At 41.0% G+C, this 26,354-nt stretch overlaps 3 protein-coding genes across 3 annotated transcripts; 1 reads left to right on the forward strand and 2 right to left on the reverse strand.

Moving 5' to 3' along the window:
* Positions 1-116: 116 nt before the first annotated feature.
* LOC122826289 (NACHT, LRR and PYD domains-containing protein 3-like) lies at positions 117-9,688 on the reverse strand. The gene is made up of 11 exons (XM_044107956.1): positions 9,086-9,688; positions 8,981-9,004; positions 7,158-8,898; positions 6,806-6,979; positions 6,272-6,445; positions 5,032-5,205; positions 4,620-4,793; positions 4,297-4,467; positions 3,984-4,157; positions 3,575-3,621; positions 117-2,489 (listed from the first exon to the last, which is right to left on the reverse strand). Exons 1-11 carry the CDS (start codon positions 9,354-9,356, stop codon positions 1,954-1,956), a joined length of 3,660 nt encoding a protein of 1,219 aa, XP_043963891.1. The 5' UTR covers positions 9,357-9,688; the 3' UTR covers positions 117-1,953.
* A 749-nt stretch (positions 9,689-10,437) lies between these two features.
* On the reverse strand, positions 10,438-18,087 carry selenoo2 (selenoprotein O2). The gene is given in 10 exon segments (XM_044107994.1): positions 10,438-11,832; positions 12,122-12,278; positions 12,449-12,634; positions 14,231-14,393; positions 14,485-14,762; positions 15,254-15,384; positions 15,455-15,632; positions 15,732-15,801; positions 15,804-15,934; positions 17,598-18,087. Coding segments are annotated over 10 exon segments (1,881 nt in total). The 5' UTR covers positions 18,032-18,087; the 3' UTR covers positions 10,438-11,679.
* Positions 18,088-19,012: 925 nt separating this feature from the next.
* Positions 19,013-25,771, forward strand: LOC122826298 (zinc finger protein 585A-like). The gene is made up of 9 exons (XM_044107993.1): positions 19,013-19,333; positions 19,954-20,156; positions 20,261-20,347; positions 20,449-20,544; positions 21,633-21,743; positions 22,483-22,606; positions 22,686-23,655; positions 23,783-23,832; positions 24,401-25,771. Exons 1-9 carry the CDS (start codon positions 19,300-19,302, stop codon positions 25,624-25,626), a joined length of 2,901 nt encoding a protein of 966 aa, XP_043963928.1. The 5' UTR covers positions 19,013-19,299; the 3' UTR covers positions 25,627-25,771.
* Positions 25,772-26,354: the final 583 nt, after the last annotated feature.

Raw genomic sequence — 26,354 nt, forward strand, 5'->3', positions numbered from 1 at the left:
ACAAATAAAATATTATAATTATTATTATAAATGTAGATCACAAACAAACAGAGAGCTACAACATAGTAAGGAGAACTAGAAGTTCTGTCATAGTGACTCACAACTTTCTGTTTCTGTCACCACATGATTATGGTTTATTACAGTATTTAAGTCAGTCTGTCCGCAGTACACATCAGTGAATGACTCAGAATTTCCTCTGACTTACAGCAGTCATATGTACCTTTATAAAAATGTCATTTTTTTACATGACATTTTTGTTAAAACTGTCACTATGTTGTGACTCTACAATATGAAACAGATAAATTGTTTAAGAAAAAAATTTAAAATTATGCTCCTCTGCCTCCCTCCTGTGGTCAAACAGCGATCTGCAGAAAGACACATTCTGTCAGACACAATCACTCAGGGCCAGGAGGAGGGACTTAGTGATATCAATCATTCTCACGTACATGCCACTCACACCCTCCCCCTAGCTCTCTTCTATGCTATTGCTGGCTCACCACAACGGAGACTTCCATAAATGCAAAGGCTTGCTAGTATATCCACCATGACGACGGATAAACAGTTTTCCTCCGCCATTAACACATTTAACATCGCGTACGCAAGTTGATTGACAGCGCTAAAACCCTCCTCCTGGCTCTGATTGGTTGTTTCTGACTGGGTGAAGTATTTGATGTAACATAGGAAGGAGCTAAAACAAATTTCAGATTTATCTGTCTCATTATACTTGTCTCATGGCATGGTGACAATTTTAACAAATATGTTACAAAAACATGTTTTTGTAAAGGTGAACTACTGCAGATTTAATACGGAAGAGAGGCCATTAATTTTTGCCCCAGAAATAAAGGTTTGGATAGGAACCATAGAGCATGCAGGAAATCTAGGTGGAGTTATGTACTCAAATCTAAAGGATCTGATAAATATTACTGGTCAGTTACACACTGACTGATGTTTACCCTTTGGTCATCAGTGACCTGCTCTTTTAAATTATGACTGTAAAGGTTACATTTACTGCAGCTTTCCATAATAGTCAATGTTCATTTCATCAATTAATTTCTAGCATCTCTTAACAACAAATTTCTTGTGATTCTTATATTTTACTCTTATTTTTGAAGTGTATTTCTTGTTTTCTAGACATTTTCTGTATCTCTATAGTGTTTTTGTACTGTAGAGCACTCTGAGCTACATATTTGTATGAGTGGTGCAGTAGACTTTGTTTTTTTGTCTTATCAGATCAAGCAAAACAATCCATAACCAAAGCAGACAGTCGCAGGCTCTGGACTTGACCAAGTATGGTTGTAAGGAACCCAGTGACTGCCTTTGGAAATACCCTGCCTCAAATAACATGGAGAGGCTCAACACAATATTGACGTGGTATTTTGTTTCATTTTTTTGCCTTTAGTTTTTGCCGTCTTTTTTTTAGGTCTTCAGTTTGTGGCATAAGAAAGCAAAACTAGAATAGGAAGAAAAAATGTTGTATTCATAGTAATGGTATTTTATTAATGAATGGCACCTATCAGCCATAAACTGAGTTTCTATTACAAATGTGTGCAAAACTTTGTTGATATTCCACTAAAGTTGAAACAACACAATTTTGCAATTGCGGTACTTCCATTAGAAAAAGAAACACAATTAAAATCCCACGTGAATAACTTTGCTCATGCACAGTCATTAAAGAACAGACACGTCATCCTTCACCTACCACTTCCTGTCGTCTTCTTCGTCATCTCTGGCAGTAGGAGCATCTTATTGTTGATCATGTGACTTGTGTGATGTTAAATAAATAAAAAACGGCCAAAAAAAAAAAACACCTCATCAGCGAAACTTTTGTATCGAAAAAGAAGGTTTCTTTTTTCTAAACTGGCAGGTTTTTATTAAGCAAATGTATTTTCGAAATGTCAAATTGTCCAATTTTAAGGTCAATGGAAATGCACCTCAAACACGTTCCTACGTATCCTAATTGGAACAAATAATGACAGAGCAGTCTTCCTCTTCCATCCCGAACCCAGGGTAGAGCGGCTCGCTGAAGTTACTGCAGAACGTGTGAAGATGTTTGAGGCTCCCAGAAGACACCCTGTAGAAGGACAGAGTGCCACCAGGCCAGTCCAGATAGACCGCAACCTTGCGAGAGCGAGACGCGGGTAAGGATATTTCCTCGCGCTCGTTGTCATGCTCGGCTATGTAGTGATCTCCGCTGCAGAACAGACTCCAGGACTGGTCAGTTTTGCCGAACGCGGACACGTGACTGCCCGCTCTGCGACTGATTCCCCTCATGGCGACGGCAACGTCCACCCAGCGTCCTCGCCACTCCACCTCCCAGTAGTGGCGCTGGGTAAGGCCCTGGTGACACAGGACCTGGGAGACACTTTCAAACCTCTCGGGGTGTTTTGGGTACGGCTGTGACTCCCTGACCCACGTCACCTGTTTACCTCCGTCGTGTAGAAAGAGAGACGTAGAGGCTGTGTTTGCGTCAAAGGTCAGGATGCAGGAGTCTGTAGAAAGGAAGCAAGTTTTTTTTTTTTTTTCACTGCTGCCTTAACCCTTTGTCATCGTGGTAATTAAGCCAAGTTTTGGCCAAACATTATACAAATCATTTATGTCGTAAACGACATTGTGATTACTCATTATTTCTCCCCTTTAATGAAGCCATTTGGGTTTGCACGTTTGATTATTGCGATGTTTAATCATTACTTTCACAACAAATAGTAACTTCCAAGGAGGAAGTTACTATTTCCTCCTTGGAAATTTTTTGCAACACTTTTGCTGTGTTGTGTTTGATTACGCAACACAGCAAAATGTGTCAGTCTGCTGCCTCTCCCTCCTCAAAAGATGCATCATAATCACTTCAAATATTTCTCATTGCTTTGACCTTCTTGGGTACTTCATTATCTCACTATCCTATTGTAGCCTCGGAGGAAAAACATGCTGTCCTTTTTTACCTTTTGTCGTTTTCATTTTAGAGTCATATGTAGATACAGTTTCCTGGCACAATCTTCAGACATAGCCACTGCTTTTTGTACAGTTTGTTAGACAAACTGTACAAAAATATAACAGTCAAAAAATTTTTTGCCTCTAGTGTAGTAGATTATGGTGGATTGACAGGAAAGCAAGTTGAAGCTTGGAGGAAACAGACTGAATAAAGTTGGAGTCATTTAGGTAACTGTCCAAAACCTGTAAATGGGACACATCAGCTCAAAACAACAGTAAAACCTAATATTAATGTATTTATTTCAAACATGATAGTAGTATAAAATCATGCACAAGAGCAAAGAATTCAAAAGACACATTTTTTTCTACAATAATAATCTTAACATGCTCGAAAAGGAGTAGGAAAAAGTAGGAATAGTAACATTGTAGGAGATCTTTATACGTTTTTTTGGATGCCGACTAGACAACCTTGTAGGATCTTTACAAGTTTTTGGAAGCTAATCAGGCTTTTCCAATGCTATAAAATACATCAACTGGTAATGTTGAACGTGGAACATAACAGACTTCAGTAACGTTTCCAAACTTGTTGAGGAGTTTAAATGGCCACAACGGCTACACAAAAAAATGGAAAGAAATATTCACGACTTACAATTTTTCAGTGTTGATTTCAGGTAACATTCCTCATTATGATCCACGCTGTAGAAAAAAGTATTTAAGACATTAAGGGAAACTCAAATCCTTAATCAATGTCAACCATAGAGTAGAGCACCAATGGGAGATTCTGCTCCACATAGATTTTCCTGTGTGGAGAACATTTTCTGCCTTTTAAATAAAGCAGCAAAACAGAAATCTGTCATTTTCTATGCATTTGGGTCCAAATGCAGTAGGATGGAAGTAGAAAGGTAGTAGTAAAAGTCCAAACAATTACAGATCATATTTATAACTGTCAACTGTGTGACATTTTGCATGACTAACTAAAGCTTTTGAGTATGCCATGGGCTTTACAAATACTTTGAATTTGTTTCCCTAGATTTTTGCAGTCCTTGAAGTTGATTTACCTTAGAAGTTCTAGCTTACACAGTGGATCGTCCCGCTGAACCGAGATCAGATCCACTCCGGAGTCCTGGAGATGATTGTAGCTGAGGTCCAGCTGCCTCAGGTGGGAAGGGTTGGAGCTCAGGGCCGAAGCCAGATGAGCGCAGCCTTTCACAGTGACTCCACAAAACGACAGGCTGCAAGACAGGGGGTCAACCAAGACACTTTTTATACACTAAAGTTATAGATTCTGACTTATTTTCATTCTTTCGTTGATTTGTTTAAAACATCTTAAGGTTTATTGTGGTTATTTTGGGAACAGCAAGGAGCGCTTACCTCAAGGTTTCCAAGACGCAGTTTGGGTTTGCTATTCCGTTAGAGAGCAACTCCACTTCCAGGTCCTCCAGGTCATTCTCACTCAGGTCAAGTTCCCTCATGCGGGAGTTGTTAGTGCTCAGGACTAATGCGATGTCAGCACAGCATTTCTGAAGACTGCACTCTTTTAATCTGCAGGTAGTTCATAGAACGTCATATTGAGAATGACAAAGAAGGTTTCGCTTTAAGGAGTCTTGATTGGAGAGAAGTCAAACAAACAAATTTGTATCTGGCGTGACTTAAATCACCACCGGTGACAACCGAGTCTAGCTGAACAGACTTACATTAAGGTTTCCAGTTTACAGTGCTGACTTTTGAGGCCGGAGCACAGTGTGCCAAAACCTGGACCTTGAAGGCTGTTCCCACTCAGGTCCAGATGTTTGACTTTGCCGGAGTCTGTGCTGAGAGCAGAACTAAGGTAGCTACAGGATTTCTGTGTTAGGTCACAGCAGCCGAGTCTGACCAAAAACAAACAAGAAAAATGAAAATAATTTAGCAACAGCTTATATTTTAGTAATAATGTCATAAATCCAATAAATACTACAAGCTGACGTTTAAAAAAATATCATTTTTGCATTAAAAAAGGCTTTTGTAGGATTTAACTGCATTTATAGGTGATTATTTCAAGGCAAAAGCATTTTCTATCCCAGTTTAGAAAAGTGATACCTTGAAATTTACTAATTAATTTCAACTGACCTCAGAATTTCTAGTTTACAACTTGGACTTGTTAGTCCAGCAGCAAGCAGGGACAGCCCAGCATCCTTCAGGTTGTTGTTACTCAAATCAAGAGATGTCAGCCGAGAAGAGTCTGAGTAGAAGATTGAAGCCAAACTTCCACAGGAGCCCTCTCCCAGTTTGCACTGACTTAAACTGTAGGGGGAAAAAAAGTAGCTAGAAAAACCAAATGTTTTTTATAACAAGCCAAACAAGCAGCACAAAAAGTAAGTTAAAAATGTGCATAGACATGGAGTAAGTCAGATAATTTACTTGGAAACGTTCAGTTTTGTTTTCTGTCTCCAAAGTCAATTGCAGATTTCCTTGAGCTCAGTTGCATATGTTTGGGACCATTGTTAATGGTGGGCACACTTCCGCTAACAGCAAAGCAAAGCAAAGCTCTCATACAGCAATTTAGCAGTTCTGCTGACTTTGAAAACATTTAGCAAACTTAGCCTTCCTAAATTAATTTTTTTGGGATAAATTCTGAAGTGCTAATTTTCTTTGGTTGTTTTGTAAACTTTCTTTTAAATAGAGTTTAACATCTGCGTTGAAGTTTTCATTATCGAATGCTAAGGATTCTTCAAGTAGATGTTTATTTTCATGTTGTTATTTGAAATGAGTAAAGACTGTTTGCGTTGTTCCCCGTCCTCCTTACTTGTTGTCTTTTTTGCGTCTAAACGTCATTGAAAGAATTACAATTAATACAAAACATCTAAATGAAAGTGCTTGCTGAAAGTGCTTTTGGGTTAGCACAGCTAACTTTTTAGTTAGCGATGCCCACCGCTGGCTGTTGTCTTGGTTAAAATTTCGGCCTAGTTAAACTAATCAAAAGTTTCCCAGAAAATTTCTCATGTCATTGTTGTTCTAATATAAAAGCAATACCACATTATTATGTGGTAGTCTGATCTCCAGACGCTACCTTTAGCATGGTTTTTTAAGAAGATGTGCCACACAGTTCCCTTCATATCATTAACAACATTAGAGTTTTTACCCATCATGTCTGTATTTTTCCAAAGTTCCACCTGGTTTTCCAAATCTTCAAACTTGAAAGAAGATTCAAAGTGCTTTTTCTTTAACAGTTTCGGTGATTTGGAGGATTATTATTTTCAATGTGTTGATTGTTTGAGTTCCCCCGACTGGAGTCACGTGAATAACGTCTTTAAATTCACTGAAAAAACATAGACGTGTTCGATCCTTGACAGAAAGAAGCAGATCAAACCTCAATGTTTCAACTTTGCAGTGACGGCTGCTCAGTCCCAAACTCAGGGCCTTCACTCCACTGTGCTGGAGGTCATTAGCACTCAGGTCCAGCACTCTCAGTTGGGTTGACTCTGTGTTAAGAGCAGCAGCCAAGGCCTCACAGCAGCCACCCTCCATTTTACATTCACGCAATCTAAAAACAAGGAAGTGCAGAGTTCTGTTTCAAATACAAACTGCTCACAGTTTCTACAGCCAGTTTATGAAGGATAAAGTGAAGGGAAATACATATTCTGCAAGAACAGAGAATTGTGCTTTCTCTCCCAGGGCAACAAGAAGAAAATCATGTCATTCTGTTCTTGCAGCCATGTTTTTAGAGTTCATGAAGCTTTTTTCTTGAGCCACTTTCAGGACGGTACGTTTTCAGACAGAAGGTCCCTACATTGATCTTTGTTCTGGTCGAACAATGATCATGGTAGTGGTCACTATGACCATTGTTCTTGTCCGAGCTTCTCTGTTTTTGCAGAAATTCTGTGTTAAAATCTTATAACAACACCTTAAACTCTTCAGCTTGCAATGTGGACTCAGTAGACCATCAGAAAGCAGTTGCACTCCCGAATCCTTCAGTTTGTTGTTACTCAAATCTAATTCTGTCAGATGAGAGGACGTTGAGCTCAAGGCAGAGGCCAGCAATGGACAGCAGTTTTCAGTGAGGTTGCAATAATCTAGCCTTCAAAGAAACAAAAAGGCAGCAGTTAGTAGGGGTTCCTTTTGGTTTGACTGTGGATAAAAAGTGCTCAACTGAAGGCAAGAGAATGCTCATCATTATATCTAAATGCTACTTGTTTTTGAATCTGAGACTTCACAACCAATGGAAAAAAAGAATATCATCTTATAGGTAAACTTACAGGGCATGTGTGGAGGAAGTTATAACAACCAGCAGCTTTTCTAGCCCTTCTTCTGATCTTGAGTACTTCTTTAGGTCAAACGTTTCCTCCAGAGTATCTGATGTCATTAGCTCAAAAGTGAGAGCGGACCATTGAGCCGAAGATAACTGTGTGCTTGCAAGCCTCCCAGAACTTACAAAGTTCTGAATCTCCTGCACCAGAGATTCATCTCTGAGCTCCCCCAGACAGTGGAACAAGTTAAGCTTTGATTCAGGTTCTTTATTTATCATTTCTTTGATAAGCTGTATGGTTTTCGCCACATCTTCTTCTCCTTCTGCTTCCAAGTGCAGCACACCGTAGAGAAGTTCCTGGTTTGACTTCAACGAAAGGCCCAGAAGGAAGCGAAGGAAGAGATCCCAGTGGCCATCTGGACTCTTCAGAGCCTTTTCAATGGCAGATTTATGAAAGCCAAAAACAGACTTTCTCCACAGTTTAGAGGAAAGTCTTTCCCGAAGTCCCAGAAGAACATTTTCCTTGTTATGCATGTATGAATAATGGGCAAACACAGCTGCCAGAAACTCCTGGATACTCAAATGTACAAAGTTAAAAACTTTTTGTCCCCTTCCCGTCTCCATGTGAAACATCTCTGTGCAAACACCCGAATATGTGGTTGCCTCATCGACATCCATGTGGCACTTTTTCAGGTCAGCTTCATAGAAGATCTGCTTGCGCTGTTCAAGCTGACGGAACGCTAGTTCTGCGAGCTTCAAACAAACGTTACCACCGCTCACGGGATAGTGCCTTTCAGCCATCCGGTCGGTTTGGCAGAGAAGAAGATACACGTACATCTCAGTCAGGGTGTTGGGCAATCTTCCGGTCACGTCCTCATGCAGCATCCTCTTAATCAAAGTGACGGTGATCCAGCAGAAAATTGGTATTTGACACATCACATAGAGGCTTTTCGATGACTTCACATGGTCTATGATCCGAAGGGAGAGGGCATCGTCATTCACACGCTTCTTAAAGTATTCCTGCCATCGGTCTTCAGTGAAGCCCTTGATTTCAGTCCACTGGTCAATGTACTTTCGAGGAATTTTGCCCGTCGCCGCAGGCCTACATGTGATCCAGACGAATGCGTTGCAGAGCAGATCCCCTGTGATGAGGTTTGTGATCAGCACATCAAGCGAGGCCGGCTCCGTCTCGTCTCTCAAAATCTTGTTGTATTTGAAATTTAATGGGAGAAGACTTTCGTCAAGGCCATCGAAAATGAAGAGGACTTTTGAGTCTGATAGCTTCTCGATGGGTTTTATCTGAGGGAAAAACCAATGGAGTAGGCCCATTAATGAAGAGTCTCCCTCGCCCATGAAGGAATTCAACTCCCTGAAAGGGAGTGGAAAGAGAAAGGTGATGTCCTGATGTTCTTCTCCTTCTGCCCAGCTCAGAGTGAACTTCTGTGCACAAACTGTTTTACCCATTCCAGGTATACCCTGAGTAAGCACAGTCCTTATCCGCCTTTCTTGATCAGGCTTGAAAAGATGTTGGACTTTAATTGTTTCTTCCACTGCCATTTGCTTGGACTTTTGCTGTCTGAACTCACGCTCATCACTTAAGCCTCCCCAGGCCCCTGCTATCACATGCAGCTCTGTGTAGATTTCTTTCAGGTAAATACGTTGTCCTTCTCCTGCATTGCCCTCGTAAACCTTTAGACACTGTTCCTTCAATGTACATTTCAGTCTCTCTTGGATTGCGAGGAGGTCACTTTCTGTTGAAAGAACAATTTTGTGCTCAAGTACAATCACAGATGAACAAAGACTATCGAGAATTGATTTTTGTTAGCATCTTACCTTTGCTTGTCTGATTGCTTTTACCTGATAAAAACACAATATAAGAATACAGATTTTACTGACCAACACTTTTTAGCAAACAAATTCAACAAGACATTTGCTCACCATTACTGCACCACTCTTTTAGTCTATCAGCTAAAAGTTTTTGTTTCATTTTCTCCAGTATGATCACAGTTACGGTAACAGCGTCATCATAACCATATGTCTGCACCACAAGATCCACGGTGCGTAGCCTGTTCAAGCCGTCAGCTTTACTCTTTGGTATATGTCCGAATCCTTCAAGGTTGCTGCTGTAAAGATACCACTGAAAAGTCTGAAGTTCTTCCTCAAGAAGATGTTGAAAAATATCCAAGAGTTGCTCTTTTACGTTAGCCATGCCTGTCTTCTGAGCCAGTCGTGGGATCAGCTTGTCTTTTAAATTTATCTGTTCATCCTCAGAACGGTACAGGGCTTAAATGCAGCAGCACTTTCAGTTTTGAGTTGACACAACCAGTGTGTCTATTATCATCCGTCTCATTTCCTACTGAGCTGACACAGCTGAACTGACGCAGACATGTGATCAGATAAAAAGGACTGTTGAAAAGAAATGCCTTACCCCTATGGTCTGCCCCTATAAACACAGTGATATGTGAATGAGAATGACTGTGGCAAAACATTGCTTTTGTGACTCGTTTGCTTTAAAGAATTAGAGACAGACCTATAAAACCTAGATGATTTGCATTGAAGTGGGTGTCATACCTCATTACAACACAATGACTTGTTCAGCCTTGACAATAGAAGAAAAATTGTAGTGATATGTACTTTAACCAGCCCCTATAGAGGCTGTTCCCAGAATCATAAAGTAAATACCCAAAGTACTATTTATAAGTTCACTCAGCTTTGAACCCTTTACCCTATAGCTTTTCAGTTTATTGTAAACAAATAGTTTTAGCTTTTGTAACCTTTGTCACGGCACAGGCAGTTCTCAGAGGAATGACACTCTGGACGAAACGCGTCTTTTTCTTCCCTCCTAATCAATTAAAAATAAGACATTATAGTGATATAAAATGTATCATAGAGACCCATACAAAACAGGTGAGTTGATGTCATTCTGAGCTGCATACAGGGGAAGCCTACCCAACACATGGCGATATCAACTCCTTATTGACTGCACATGCATAAAGGCAACATAAACCTTTTTTGGGGTGAAATTGAAAGATAAGTTAAGTTTCTTTTTTTTCTTATTTGGTGTTGGTCACTTGTATTAGGAATTTCAATATGTCTTGTATTAGGAATTTCAATATGTTGGCCATATTGAAAACGTCCACTGTGCAATATCTTTGGTCTTTTTACAAATAACTTGTGCTACTGCTTACACTTCAAAGAGAGTCTAAGCTACACACAATATTTACAAACCAGTCAGCTCAAGTTCAGATAGACCAGCTCCTGATAGATACAGCTGCTTTTATTGAAAACTGCTCTACTCATGTCATTCACAGCAAATGCAGCACAAGTTGGCATTTTACAGGCTAAAATTCAGTCCAGTGATTGTTTCGTTTAGGTGTAAGTTTCTGGTGTGTTCCCATAGCTTCAGGCTCAGACAGGTCACTATGTGACTGGTCATCTGAGCCGTCATTCTTCATCCGCATTAGAATTATTATGAAGTTGTACGTTTGTCAATATGAGCTTTGACACAGTGCAAGTCCACCTGATTCCATTCAGTCTATAAAAAACAGTAATTGAAGTGTATTGCTAAATTGACAGTGCCCTGCATACTTATTGGCATCCTTGGAGTAGAAGTTATAAATATTTTTTATGATATAGTGATTGTATGGCATATTAACAATTTCTTTGTTAGTGCCGTTGCTGAAATACTCCTGGTATTAAAAGAGTTATCCACTCCAATAGGGTTCCCAAAATGTTTCTTGATGAAGCAGGTCCACAGCATCATAGTTCCTCCACCGTACTTCACACTGGGAACGAGGTTCTTTTCCACGTGAATCATTCTCTTCCACTAAACCATTGTGTAGTGTTTGTCTTTTCACTGAAGGTCTATGTGGCATTAGGCAAGTTTCTGGTATTTTGAATAAGGACAGAATTTATTAAATAATAAAGTATTGGTATGGAAACCTGATCTGGTTTTCATAGATCTAGTTTTTGTCAACTAGACTTTTTTAGCAGTTGTTTTCCATGATGGACATTTGATGAAAAACTAAACCTGGTAGATTTTTTGTATCCTTTTTTTTTTTTTTTGATTTTATGGTTTCTATTTGAAGTATTGCCAAACTGATTAAAATAATCTAATTTTTCTCAGTTTGTTGGTGTAATATTAGGCTTATGAAATTAAATATGACTTTGTTTAAAGACTTTTTACACATAAATACAGAGGTACCAATAGTTTTGAAGATTTTTTCTACTATAAACTCTAATATTATTTTTTACATATAAAACTGCCTTGCAATTTGATCAAACTTAATTCTGCGCAAAAATGAATGGCGGAACACACCACAAAATAACATCCTCCCTTTATGCAACAGAAGAGAGTCTGAGAGAAACTAACTGGGTGGCTGATGTAAATGTTCTTCTCCTATCTATGTCATGTTTTAGATGTAACATAAACATATGACAAATAATCTGTTTGCTGTACTCCAGCAGTGAAAACAGACGTTGCTCTCTCTCTCTCTTTCTCGCAGCAGCAGCCTAGGGAGGCTCTAAGTGGATCAAGTGATGCAAATTTTTTGAGCCCAAGCAGGAGGCTTAGCATCGTAGCCATCAGCAAACCGCTTCTCTTTTTCATCACATGTTCCATCTTGTTGGCACAAAGGTTCAGGGTCTGTGTACGGGTCCTCCAGAACTTTCAGAATTCTGTTAACCTGTCAATCAAGACGCAAGAAAGGTGAATAACTGTGACCTGAAAAAAAACAGACAGAAAAACAGAACTTCTTTTCCAAGGCACTGGATATTTTTCTCATTACATGCGACCTTTGTTTCTACTATCTCTTTAAAAGTGCAGATTTTAGAAATATATATAAACATATATGTATTGCTACTGGCTTATGTTGTTTATAGTAGTTAGCCTGGTCACTGAGCATCTCAGTCAGTACATCCCACTGCTCCTGGTTACCATTTGGGAGATTTGGGGTTTTCCAGCTTTGGTCTCACCTCAGAGAAGTCTCCTTTATCTGCTGCTTGAATAGCATTCTGTGCAATGTAGTTGCGAAGAACCACACGGGGATTGCTCCTGTTCATCATGCTTAGCCTCTCTTTTTTAACAAGGTGCAAGTCACGTGTGCCATCAAACTCCCGGCCTAAGCGCCTCCTGGTATAGCAGCAGCAAAAGAAAAACAATTCTTTAAAGGAGTTATGACATTGTTCTAAACTCTAACAATAAAAGCCAACCTGTAGGTGGCCAATATTTCTTACACTCTACAATTCTGACAGAGCACAGCAGACAGACAACACGTGCTTTTCAGGGTAATTTTTCCTGACCTGTATCGGCAAATCCAGCGGATCCAGTCATCGCGTTGTTTTTCTTTCAGCTCTTCTTGATCCGTCTCTAGGAGCTCTTTTAGCCGGCCCATGAGTTCCAGCTGCTGGGCCACGTCTGGCCCGTCTGCTACCATTCCGAACATAACTGGGTTGGTGTGTGCCATGGACAGAATCATTGCCAGTTCACTAAGAAGAAACGACACAAGAAAGTTAGAAGTTGTTTAAAAAGGAAAGAAACTGTAAATCTGGTTTCTTTGCTTGAGTCTTTAAATTGTACATGTAGACTGATTATGGATGACATTATGGCCAGCTTTTATCGGTTGCCCTTTCTCTGTCAAAACAGGCATGACCCATTTTGGCAGGGACTCCACTAAATGATACCAAGATGTTTGTAGCATAACTTTTTAGTCTAATAAGTTGCGAAGTTGAAGCAACTATGGATTAGATGTGTTTGCCCAGAACATCCCATGGACGCTAGATTGGATAGAGACCCAGTAATTGAGACTAAGTCAACGTCTCAAACTCTAACCATCCCTTAACATTTTTAGTAGGCAGCAGAGAGCCCACTAGGCTCTAGTCACTAGTAAATAGCTTGTCCGATCTGTTGAATAGAAAGCACCTATCAGCCTTAGCTGCCCATGTGCCTGTCATCTGTTCACCACTTTTCCACTTTAGTGAGACTGAACAGCGTAAATCAGAAATAGCCCATAAGTGTTGCAACTTATAGGCAACCCATCTCAATCATTTAATTCAGTCATCCAAACATCATTGGCTAAGGCTTATAAAATCTTGTTCTATGACTTGCTTTGTACGAAGGGTCTGGACTCTTAACTATTGAGAAACGATTGCTTGCTGAAAGCATGGACTCTGTTGAAGTAGCAAATGATTGGATCTAATTTTACCCATGTGCTAACATTTGGCAGTGGCATATGTAATGTGCCAGCTCAATGAAGCTTACTGGAAACTGCGTGCGCTGTAAACAACCCCGTAGGGAGTCAGTTCACGTCATCTTTTCCAGCAATGACGTGTCAAAAACATTCATATTGGTCCAACTTAATTTGCTCAGTTTTTGGAAGCATGGTCAACACAAACTGTAGTCCAGCATTGCCAAACTACAATCTTTTATAGGCAGACTACAATTCTAAAACAGTGCAGATAATCAATAATCTCCTTCTATTTGCTGATTGGCCCAATTGAAATTCTACCGTAGAAATCAAGCTCAGTGGGGAAAATTCCAGACGGAACACTGAAGGGAGATGAGAATCGAGTGGAATTGCATAGGAAGGCAATGGCCAGACAATGATAGGATGTCATCTCTACAAAAAACAAATTCGGGCAAGAAGTTTCCTTGGAACTAAATATACCACAATCAACTAGTTGAGGAAGAAATAGAGAATGAAGGCAACTGAGCAACATGACTGTAGGCCACGTAAAAATCACAGAGGGGGTCAGTAGACCCGCTAACAAGTGTCATGAAGAAAAGGAAATCTCTGAGCTTCACATCACCCATTAATGGTCCTTGTGTTCTGCCTAATTGATGTTTTCTAGTGTGATCTGTTTCAGATAGCTTCTTTAACTTACACATTATCTTGGTAAGACTGTTTTCCAAAATGCTGGCATTAAAGAAAACAAAAAGAGGTCAGTTAACAAAAAGGACTTGATTTGAGAAAGATCAGTGGTGAAACATTCAATGAGAGTATACGGTGGGGCTGGTACACACTTCGGTATCATTTTATTGTGTTGTACAAGTAGAAGTAAACTCATCCACCATACACCTCTCACCGGTCCTCCATCGTAGGCTTATTAGCCACCTTTAACTCCTCAATGGAGGCACACTGCTTTAGAATGAGGTCCACCACTGGCCCCACAGTGGCCCTCTCATCATCTCCTCCCTCAGGCCAAGGTACACGGCTCAGAAGGCGAAAAGTGTTGGTGAAATCAGCCCCTTCATAAAAAAACAAAACAATTAAGAGTACAATTATTTCCAAATAAATCATTATAAAACAATATCTAGAGCAGACTTTTGTATTTTTTACCTGTGTTGTGCATGACCCGCAATAGGTCTGACACAACTTCTCTGTCCTCTGCCTCTTCTGTTCTCACGAGTCCCAACTTTTTTCTCATGCCACACAGGTAGAAAGCCTCGTAAGTGGGCATAAAATCATCCAGCACCGCTCCTGCATCCGCTGCCTTCAGTTCAGAGCCCAACGCCTCGGCCAGACGGGCCAGGTTCCAGCGGCACACGGAGGGCTGCGCTTGGTACGAATAGCGCCTCCTTTTGTCTGAGGCATTGCAGACAAAATCTGGATCAAATCTGTCAGAGGGTTGTAGGTGGATGTGCATAATTAAAATCCCAGGTTTTTGTGATGGAAAGAATTGAACCATGTGACTCATTTTAGAAGTTTGTTTTTTTCACATTTAACCCAATGTGTCCTTATACTCAACTAAAAAAACATACATTTGTTGAAGGAAAGTATCTATTGAATCATTGTCCGTACCTACTTGTCATTACAGGGAAAAAGCAGGTATGTCCCTGTATGTTGCTGCGCATACATACAAGGACATACATGTCTTTGTATGTTAGTCCCTAACTTTTGGGGCCCCCCTAACATTTGGGTTAGGGGGCTAACCCAAATGTTAGCCCCACATGACAAAATAAATAGAGAATCATTGCAGGTTTTTCGCTCCGATAGTTTGCCTTTTGGTCTAACAAAGTTGGAAAGATTGTTGCAGTGAGTCATCACTTTCTCATTATTTACATCACATACTGTAAATCTGGCATAGATGGACTTATGTAAATGGTACCTGTCCATGAAACCAAAGGGCCCATAGTCCAGAGTCAGACCCAGGATGCTCATATTGTCTGTGTTGAGGACACCATGGCAAAATCCAACACACTGCCACTGGGCCACCAGCTTTGCAGTCCGCATCATCACCTGGTGGATGAATCAAAAGCGGTGCCATGATGATGAGACAACCTGGAAGAAGAATCCAATGAGGTCTTACCTCTCTAAAAAAAGAGAGATTTCTTTCTTTCCTGTTGTTGTGAGCCTGCTGAATGTGTGGATAGAAACTCTCAATCACATAATCCAGCAGCTGAGCACGGATGTCATGGCGCCCCGCACTGGGACCCTGCAGGCCAGAGAATTCATCCCGGCTCAGGAAGATCTCAAAGGAGCCAAATCTTTTGGTTAACAAAGAGAGAAATGACACAGACAGAATTCACGTCCACTCTTTGTGAAGGTAAGATTCTGCTTGTTATCTACATAGAAAGTCGGAAAACCTGATGAAAGAAGGGGAGAGACGCATGACAACTGAGCAATGCTCCGGAATCCGTTCACCATTGTTGGAGGATCTCTGCCGACGTGGAGGTCAGAGGTAACAAGGGATGCTGCTCGGGTGGTGGGGATCCCCAGGGCAAACATGGCTTCGCTGCATAGGAACTCTCTGATGCTGGAGCGAAGCACCTTCCTACCATCACCGTCTCTGAAGGGAACACAATACAGGTCTGTTTACAGGTCAATAGTAATTTTGCCTCTTGACAATGCCAATGGAGGATGACAATGCCACATTTTGTCATCCTCCATCCTCAGTCTTCTTAGATTTTATGAAACAGACCAGCAGAAAACTGGGCAATCTGAAAGTGTGGCATTGTCACAGCATTACAAATGGGAAGAATATTAGAATAAAGTAGTAGGCCTACTTCTACTAAACTGTTCCAGGAAATGGGGACAGTGGCGGCCAGAAGCTTGCGACTCACTGAGATAATATCCGCAGGGAGATACAGGAAACAATGCCATGTCAATAGTCACGCACAGACTTAAAGAAAAGAGCTTGTATTTAAATGCTGTGTAATCAGTTAAGGTCATGTTGCAGCTGTTTGCTTCCCCACCCCCTTTTAGAGCTGCAACGTTCATGTAATTAGGGGGGACCCTGTTTCAATAAAAAGATAGGGCTCGGCAGGACGTACTTCAGAGCGGGTAGAGATTGTAACTGAGTACGTCTCTGTCCGTTCTCCTCGCAAGTATAAGAAATCTTATAACACAAAAAACATCTTTGTATTATTGATGTTTTAGGTTGTTTGAAGCTGACAGGCATCCATGACAGGTTGGTTGAGAAGAACCGTAAACGCAACTTAGAAGGAGCTGGAGAGTTTTACAAGTCAGGTGAGAGAATCTGTTATCACGACGGTAATTAAGATGCCTACTCCACCGGTCTGACCTTCAACGAACACTGGAAAGAGGAAAATCATTACAGAAGGAAAGCTCTCAGATGGTAGATCACCACAAGCTATGTTGAGGACACAGCAAACATCTGGAGGAAGATTCTCAAGGCCTACGTTCACAATTTTTTTGTGCCGAAAAACTTAACACTGTACTTATCACAATGCTGTAACTGTTCATTTGCAGTGTAATGTTGTGAAGGTGCTTTTTTTCCCCATCTATTTAGGGAAGATAGATGGATATTCTGTGGAAAACCTAAAAAACAACATACACCTCAGGCTGAATCTGAGATGATTTTTCCTAGCCAATGGAGGAGAACTTCAGTGTGTGGATGAGCACAGCTGGATAAGACTTGCTCCAAAATGCGTGCAGCCAAATATGGCTCCATAAAGTGTATATTCAGAGGACTGAAAACAAGTCCGTTTCACGTTTTTCTGAGTTTAGTTAAACACTTAAAAAAAAAAAAAGATTATTTTTTTCCTCTTCATAATTACACACCACTTTGTGCTGGTCTGCCACAGAAAATCCCACTAAAATACAATGAGGTTTAGTGGATGGGATGTGGCAAAATGCCAAAGGTTATAACAGACGTGAATAGATTTGCAAGTTGCCATAATATTCCAAAGCAGAAAAAATGTGAGGTTGTGGATAAACGAGCAATAAACATTGTTGGTGCCTGTTTTACTCTGTCAAATTAGCTGTTAACCAATGAGGAATCAATGAGGTGTGAACCAAGCAGTTCTAAGCTCTTAATCAGCTCTCCCTCACATTCATGCAAGACTTAGAAAGGTTTCCAAGGACACCTTCAATCTCACTATTCTACCAACTAGCATAAAAGAACAAAACATAATAATAATAATAATAATAATAATAATAATAATAATAATAATAATAATAATAATAATAATAATAATAATAATAACTACCTGGAGTAAGGTGTGACTCCAGCACCTTTCACCTGTATCTCCCAATGTCCTTGGGTATCCGACTCCACCTCCCCCAGATACATGACCGCTCCATCACCCAGCTGACCCGCGAACAGCCCAAACTGATGCCCGCAGTAGCAGTGTGCAGCCGGCTCGGAACCAGGCAGCAGCCTGGAGCCGCTCAAATACTCCGGGGCCAGAGGGTCGTCCAGCACGTCTTGCGCACTCAGGCCCAGTAGAGAGAAAGATGACTGGGACAGCGCCACGATTCTGGGCCGGAGCAGTGGATGAAGAGAGCCGACACGGGAGAAACACGCTCCCTGGACAGTCCTGGAGCCGGGCTCGGCGGAGACATCTACCGGGAGCCGTTTCAACGCGGTGTTGTTAAAGGTGAGTCGTTCCAGAGCGGAGGACGCAGTCTGAGAGGACGCCATGGAGTAGAGAGGTGATTATAATAATAGGAGCCAGGCAGCGATAATCTGGGCTGAGAGCAGGCTGGTACCCTGCCGAGCAGTAAATAGACTTCTGCCACTTGAAAGAATAATGTCAAGAAGTCATAAAAGAATAATTTGTAATTTTAACTTTTTGATCTCATATTCAAGACACTAAAATTCTGAAGTTTAAATTATTAGACTGTAACTTTAAATCTTTAAAAAAAATGTCTTTGTGACGTTGTGTAATTAGGCTATAAAACCAATAATTATGACTTTTAAATTGTGAATGTTTATTTAAATTAAACATTATTAAATATTATTTTGAGCTCCGTAGATAAAGTAAGTAAAGTAAGACCTGTGTGGACCGCAGCCTACGACCGTTTCATCAGATAAGGACATCCAGACACAAAAAATTATGACTTAAATATTGACTTTCAAATGTACAATTAGGTTTTTTCTAAGTGAAAATTTGGGTTTTCAGATTTGCCGTTTAATATTTTACCCTTGTAAAGTAAACTTCAAAATATAAAATGATTAAATTGAAAGCCTTAATTTTCAACTTAAAATGTTTTTTTTTATTTTATAGTTTTGAATTTTAAACATATAGCCTAACTTGGACATTTTTATTTGCATAATTAAATAATATGTGTTCGTAATTATTACTTTTTGCATTGTTGTTTTGCAGTACATTGAAATTCAAAATAATAATAAAAAAACATAATTATGATGTTCAGACCCATAACTTAAAACTTAAAACCAACAAATTGAAAACTCCGTTTTCGGAGTGAATCGTAGAGTAGACCTTATAATGTCCTGTTTAGTGTTTTTCTTCGTTTATTTATTTATTTTTATTAAAAATGCATAATAAAAAATACATTTTATGTAAGCTTAACATTTTTCATTCATTCTTAGAAATATATTTTTTAAACTAAAAACGCAAGGGACATTTATGAGTAGTGCGACTCACCGCGTTTCCAGCAGATGGCAGCAGCAACCTGGAAAATGTCAGTATTAGCAAATGAATAAAACAAAGAAGAATTTTCTAAACTACTACTCCCTGGGATAAAATTAACGTTTATTTTATTGTACAGAAATTTATTTATCTATCTTTGAGTCTAAGTTGAAGCTTCGGCAGTCGGACGTTGACTTAAAAACTGTGTTGTCCAGAGTCTGTGAAAGATAAACCACGTATTGTATGGTAGCTGGTTAGCCAGCTAGCTGGAAGCCTTATCAAAGCTACTGAAACTTTTCAACCCCAGCAGAAGGAAATGGACTCAGACGTTTTGTCGGACATCACCAGAGGTTGGTCTGTTTAAGAGCGTAATGTGGATGAAAACGCATTTGTTGGAAACGGATATTAGACGGCAGGGATAAACATAACTTTAATTGAGCCATTAGCTCATTTCCATAGGTTGTCTTTGACATTACATCGGGATGTTCGCGTTGTTTGGGTCAAGCGCGTGATGAAAACGTTATCTTTGAATATCTAGTCTCCACGAATAGATGTAGCTGTTTGTGTCTTATCAGTGTGCCAAGTTTGGCTTAAAAATGCAGCGTCGATGCTACTAGCAACATTTTTAATAACACTGTTGTTGAACACACCCTCATGGGAGGCATTCAGAGCAACCATCTATTTTCTATTAATAAATAATACTTATTTATTAATGAACGTTTTCCAAGACAGCTTTCAAATACAACAAATATGTATAACTGTGTATGTGTAGAAGGGGATTAGGGCCACTGAAAATAAGAATTCTTAATTTTAAAATCCGAATTCTGGCTTTCTCTGAATTCTGAGGTTAAAATGAAAATTCTGTCTCTTTCTGGACACTTCAGAAAGACAGTTCCATGTAGTTTTCTTGTGAGACAGACAATATATGTTTTTAATTAACCATATAATATATTTCAATGCCTGTTTTTAGATGACCCATTACCCCTGGCATCGCTGCGCCTCCTGGTGCCCCCTCTGCAGCTCATGGCAGCCTCTATGTGGCAGGTGTTGAGGAAACGAGACGTTATGAGCTACTGGAAGGTGTCAGACTTTGTGTCGCTGGTGGTGGACATGGTCCCGGAGCTCCTGATGGACAAACATAGGACTCAACTGAATTTAGGGTTAAGAGCTAGGGTGAGTACGGGTAGGGTATCTATCAAACATTTAGAGACTATTTAATGTTTTTGTAGTCTGATACTACAAGTGATAGAAAGTGACTGAGTTTTTTTCCGCTACAGTATATTATTGAGTTATGCCGTAATGAGCATTCCAGTGAGATGATTCTGTCTTACCTGGAGAAGATGACGTCACCACATCCCTCACTGGCAAAAACTTTTACTTACCTTTCATCATTGTCATTTTTCCTTTTAATGCTGTTTTACATATCGATTGTGTTAAATTTAAAGTTCTATTCTCCATTCTCCAGATAAGACAATCAGATGACGAGTCGGTGAAAATGAATTTTCTTGAGTTGATTCAAATTCTTCTCAAAGATCCGGAAGAAAGAAAGCTCTTTTTCATGGTAAGACTTTACACTTTTCCTCTTTAAAGTCACACAAAGTAGCAACTTTGTGTGACAAATGTTTCCACAATACATCAAATGTTTCCATATTTGATGTATTGTGGAATCTTGCTGTCTTCAAGCTCCTTTTTTGAGTTTTTATTGTTATAAAGATATATAAATAATGCTTATTTATTAAACAGCCTTAAACATTGCTTTTATAATCTTATATGTTGCTTTCTGGAAATCAAGTGGGTGTTTCTGGGGCTTACTTGACACTTATCAGGCACTGTTCAGAACTGTCATGTAATTTAGCAGGTACAGTCTGGAACATGCCAGGGTATTTGGGCAAACTTTCTAAGAAACCCTTACTGGTCGCTTTCCCAGAACTTGTGGTTCACTTTCTTGGCCTGTGGAGTTTCCCAGAACTTGTGATTATATTCCCAGAACTTACCAGACACTTTCTTTGTAACTTCCCAGAATTCACTGGATGCCCTCAGGAATCTAGCTATATCATGAAGAGACTTAGTATTTACTAAGTCCAATGAAAGGTACAGAAAAGTACCTGGTGAGTTTCAAGTCATTTTCATTGTTCAACAAAAGAAAAAACATTTATGGTTCGCTTCGTCCTTTTTACATCATTGCAGCAGATGAGCTGAGACCATGGGCATTCTGAAAACATGAAGTTAGGATCATGTTACCAAAGGGTTGTGGCTTCCAGCATGTAGTATAAAGATATGTGTCAGGCCCCGAGCAAGAAACTGTGTTGTTCGCTAATCTCAACATGTTATTATCTGAATCAGCATCCGGTTGTTCTGCTCTCCGTCTTTGGACTTGTGCCGCTGTTTGTGCATTTTCCCGCATCACTACGTCACCCCCGTTCTGCAATTCCAAATTACCCCTTACACTTCATAGTGATTAGCGGTTTGAGACTATCCATCAAGGGGAGTCAAGGCAGAAAATAGCTCCTATGTTTCATGACAGTACAGGCTGTTGTGTGCGGTGCCACCAAATATTGTAATACTTTCGAAAAAGCAGAAAAGCTCTGAAAATGTGATCCTCCCCCCCGCATTTGTATCATTTTTCACTATAGTTTCTTTGCTTTAAAGGACATCTTTCCTGCAGAGTATGGCCCTCAGTATGACAGTGACTTGCAGACACTGTTTGCAGAGTTTCTCCGCCGACTGTTTCAGCTGGTTCCGGTCCCTGACCTGGAGCAGGTGAGCCTAAACACAAATTGCACCGGCAATCATCGAACTGCAACAAAGAACTGTAAAACATGAAGCATGATTCCAATTAAAGAAACTAGATTATATTGCAGAAGTTTTATCAGGATGCTGCCATAAACATGTCAATAGAAGGTGGACGAAACTAACAGCATCACTGCAATAACTATGTTTGATATGCCATGCTCAGTGCAGGGATATTGTTAAAGGGGCTTTATTATTTATTTTCCAGGCACATAGTGCCATTTCATACCACAAAAATGACTTTTAAAAAATGTACTTTATTTAATGTCTTGAATTTGGGTTTCTGTCTCTTTAAAACCTCCTGCTCGTTTTGAAACTGAGTCTTCAGGAAGTCATCACAACATCGCTGCTCTATCGGGTAAAAATGCAGGAGCTTCATCTCAAAGGTCCGACCAGACATTTTGTACAGCTTGAATGGTTGCCATGGGAGATTAAAGGATTTCTCAAACATGAATGAAAGAGTCAAGGCGACAATCCATGTATGTTTTTGATGAGGGAATAACATTATAAAGTTACATAAACTCCAAGAAGTAGATTTTTCGTAATGCTTCCCCTTCAATATGCTACGGAATGAGATTATTTCTTCTACCTTCCTCATTGACAAAGTGGCATACTTCAAGGTAGAGGGTCCTAATGTCCTTATAAAATAAGACCTTACAAGTTTTTCAAGTTAAATAGTGTGAATATTGATGTCAGACGTTTTTCTCAGACTGTGTCCTGGCTTGGAGCGGAGTGCTCTCTGTTGGAAGACTGTTTGCAGACCGTCTCTGAACCCACAGACCTGAACAATCTACTGCAGCACCACAAGAACCTTGGGCACTTACACCAACATGGTAGGTCGCTTCTTTTGACAGCGTCTTTGTAAACCGTATAAGCTAAACTTATGGTTCTGCTTTATTCCTTTTCATCCAGTTCCACCTGCTAGTATGGGCGACAACATCTCTTCCTCACTTTCTGCCCTTCCCCCGAGGAGACTGGTGGAAACCAGCGAACAACCCGACCAGTCGGACCCACTTCAGGACCTCCACGTCGAAACACAACTTGCGGCAGAGATAGTGGAAATAGTTACAGTATCTGATTACTCTGAGGTTGAAATAGGTGCGAGCGCCAACGTTGAAGTGGTGACAGAAGAAAACTGCTTTGAAGGAAGAGAAGACACAGTAGGGGAACGTTCTGTGGTTGTGTATTTGGAGAAGACGAGCGAAGAAGAGCCAAAAAGAGAAGCGACCGAACTTCCATCCTCTTCTCAGCACACAGCTGCCGCAGGACCACATGACTGCCCCCACTGTGAGAAGAAATTTAAGTTTGCCTCCTCGCTGCTGGCGCACAGCGTCATCCACACTGGAGAACGCCCCCATCGCTGCACTGACTGCGGCCGCCGCTTCTCCTTTAGGCAGTCCCTCGACAGACACAGACGCACACACAGAAAGGGATGCACGTATGACTGCGTGGGCACGGCCTGCATGCCGCACAGGCAAACGCACACAGAACATGGCGTGCACTCGTGCCGTCTCTGCAACGTGGAATTTAGCTGTAAGCTGCCCCTCGCAAGTCACTTAAAGACCCACTCTGACGATGGCAGCTCAGACAAACTCAGAGAACGCGTAGAGCGTGGGCCAGAAACCGATAAGGCTGCGGATGTCAGCGAAGCGAATGCTGAACACACTGATCCAGACTGTCCGGTGGAAACAGGCGATCGCCCATTCTCTGAATCCATACGAGACAACGGTGTCAGACCACAGAATGTCCGCACAAGTGGACGCAAACGTCGACCCACAATGAAGATCCAGGCGATAAATTTACAGAAGCACATGGCCATTAATCAAAGGAACAAGTGCAGCAGGGTGAATCCCTCAGCACTGAGACCTTTACCTGTCATCAGGTAAAATCACCTCTCCTCAGTGTTGGTCTTTGTTGTCCTTCATTTTAGATTTTGTCACATTGACACTTTTTAAAGTCCAATTAACTGTACACGTTGAAAATTAATGATCATTATTCTTCTGTTTCAGTTCGGAGCACTCCTATGGATCGCCTGTGGTCTCAAAGCAAGGTGGTGAAAGTAAGTGATTTTAAGAAATGCTGTTTTGGATTTTCTTTCTTCATAACTACGACATCATCCTTGAAAGTGAAAGTTTATAGAAGGTTTATGAAATTTGGCTTCTATAACTTCCAATAGTCACTTAGACGATGGGGACTACCAGTTGACAAGATGTAATGTTCTAACTTGCCTTTACAGTCACACTATCAGTGTTACTGCTACTCTGCTGCTTTGCTAATTACTGAAGTGTTTCATTAGATGGAGAGTAAAATTACATTAAGAGTGTAATCACTGTTCTGCTTACCAGCCTGTGTTGTAGGTGTAGAAAATCCACAAGGTGTAAAACACAAGATTGGTATTTGATGTCTAAAATCAACTAAGCCTGCTAAAGGAAAACCCAGAATGTAAATCAGTACTAAATTAAGTTGAAATTGGTTTAATCTTGCTGTGTACTTAACTTGGTACTTGTTGTTTAGGTTCTTGAGAACCTGTTAAAGCTACCTGTGATTTGCAAGTTTTTGTCTACAGTGAATAACTGGAAGTATTTGCTTGTATTTACATGTAATCTCGTTGCTTTTTGCACCGCCAGGTTCTCCAGCGGATGCCTCGGTAGTTGCTTTCTCCTGCCCTCAATGCTCCTTCCAGGACTCTGAGGAAGGGCAGGCCCTACAGCACATCCAGAAGGTGCACCCCACTGATGCCGCAGATCAACACAGACACTTAAGCTGCTCAGATTGTGGGAAGGTCTTCAGGTTCCACTCCTTACTTAAAGCCCACCAGCGCGTGCACACAGGCGAGCAGCCATTTTCATGCTCCCAGTGTGGACGGCAGTTCTCCTTCAAACAGTCCCTGGAGCGGCATAAGCAGACGCACTCGTCTGGAAAGAAGTTGTCGTGTCTGATCTGCGGGGCGCTCTTCAAGTCAGCAACGGAACAAGCTAGGCACAACAACGGCCACTTAGAGGACAAGAACTACCAGTGTTCAGAGTGCGGTCAGACGTTCAGCTGGAGGGCTGCATTTGTGAAGCACCTCAAGACCCACGGAGTGGATGCTGGCGAAGTGGAAGACTCGTTTAAGTGCTCTCACTGCAACCTGGGCTTTAACTGTGAAGGACACCTGAACAAGCACATCCTTACCCACAAAGAGGAAAAACCTCACAGCTGCAACTGTGGGAAGAGTTTTCCTTACCGGGCGGCTCTCACCGCTCACCAACGGACACATCGAGAGCGGCCGCACATATGCACGCAGTGTGGGAAGGGCTTCCTCTATAAGGGCGGCTTGTTGAGCCACATGAAGATCCACTCTGAAGAAATGCCCTTCATGTGCTCGTTCTGTGGCAAGAGCTTCAAGAGGGAGCGCAACATGAAGAAGCACGAGCGCTGCCACACCAGGGAAAACGTCTTCCGCTGCACACAGTGCGACAAGAGCTTTGTGTACAAGGCCACCTTGATCAGACACGAGCTGACGCATTCGGGCGAGAGGCCGTACCTTTGCTCTGACTGCGGCAAGGGTTTCTTCTCGCATGCAGAGCTCTTAAAGCACGAGCGCTTCCACACAGGCCACAAGCCATTCCAGTGTCCTCACTGTGGCAAGAAATTCACCCAGTCCTGCTACCTGACCATCCATCTGCGCTACCACACCGGGGCCCGGCCATACTCCTGCTCTGAATGCGACAAGAGCTTTCTGAGTGCCAACCGGCTAAAGAGACACCAGCGGACGCACTCTGGAGAAAAACCGTATCTGTGTTTAGAGTGTGGAAAGGGTTTCCGGCAGTCTTATCATCTTAAAACGCATCTGAGGACACATCTGTCATAAATACACCTACAGACTCTTTCAAGGTTTAGATATATTTCTTTGCACAATTTCTCTAAAGCCTAGGTTCTCACACTGTTCTTCTAATCTGGTTTACAACAGAGCTAATTGTCTGTGTTGCAGAGCTAATAAAACCTAGCTAAAAACACGAGTTGTTCCGGCACAAATGCTTTCAACAGAATCTGCTTGAAGTGAAAGTGTGGTTGAGAAAGTTTGATGAAATCCAAGTTTTAACTTCACTATACAAAATCAGTCTTGTTACAAGGGGTGTTGGGTCATTTAGCTACCTCTGAATAGAAATCTCAGTAGAGTGTAAAAGCTCCACCAAACCTTGCTCCTTTTTCTGATTGAATAAGTTGGTGCAAAATCAGCCTTTTGGGGAACCATGTGCTTTGTCTGTCAGGTCTTGAAGCCTTTTTATTAGTTGAGGTGGGACTCTGGAAACGTTTGAGAACCAATGTTCTAGATGATCTGCAGCATCCTATGTTCCTTTCTCCTTTCACATTGTTGCCAATTGTCCTGTAATCTTATGCAAGTCTACATGGACAGCTATTGCTTACAAGCAAGTCTTTTGCTACTAGGGGTGCACCGATTTATCTGCCAGCTGATTTTTTGGCACCGATTGGTGAAGCCAAACTTATCCCCTCATTTTATCTACCTCAACAAAGGTCCAAAAATCAACCACATCCATCCATCCTGTGAAAGAGGTTTTAGCAGCCACCAGAATCATG

This window comes from Gambusia affinis, linkage group LG23, assembly GCF_019740435.1.
Source record: "Gambusia affinis linkage group LG23, SWU_Gaff_1.0, whole genome shotgun sequence".
In the NCBI taxonomy this organism is placed as follows: domain Eukaryota; kingdom Metazoa; phylum Chordata; class Actinopteri; order Cyprinodontiformes; family Poeciliidae; genus Gambusia; species Gambusia affinis.

Coding starts and splice junctions, on each gene's coding strand:
- LOC122826289 (XM_044107956.1), bottom strand. CDS start 9,356: ATGGCTAACGTAAAAGAGCAACTCTTGGATATTTTTCAACATCTTCTT. Junction 6,980..7,157: donor ACTTCCTCCACACATGCCCT/GTAAGTTTACCT, acceptor GTTTCTTTGAAG/GCTAGATTATTGCAACCTCA. Junction 2,490..3,574: donor GAAATCAACACTGAAAAATT/GTAAGTCGTGAA, acceptor TCCTTTCTACAG/ACTCCTGCATCCTGACCTTT.
- LOC122826298 (XM_044107993.1), top strand. CDS start 19,300: ATGGACTCAGACGTTTTGTCGGACATCACCAGAG. Junction 19,334..19,953: donor TTTGTCGGACATCACCAGAG/GTTGGTCTGTTT, acceptor GCCTGTTTTTAG/ATGACCCATTACCCCTGGCA. Junction 23,833..24,400: donor CTCAAAGCAAGGTGGTGAAA/GTAAGTGATTTT, acceptor TTGCACCGCCAG/GTTCTCCAGCGGATGCCTCG.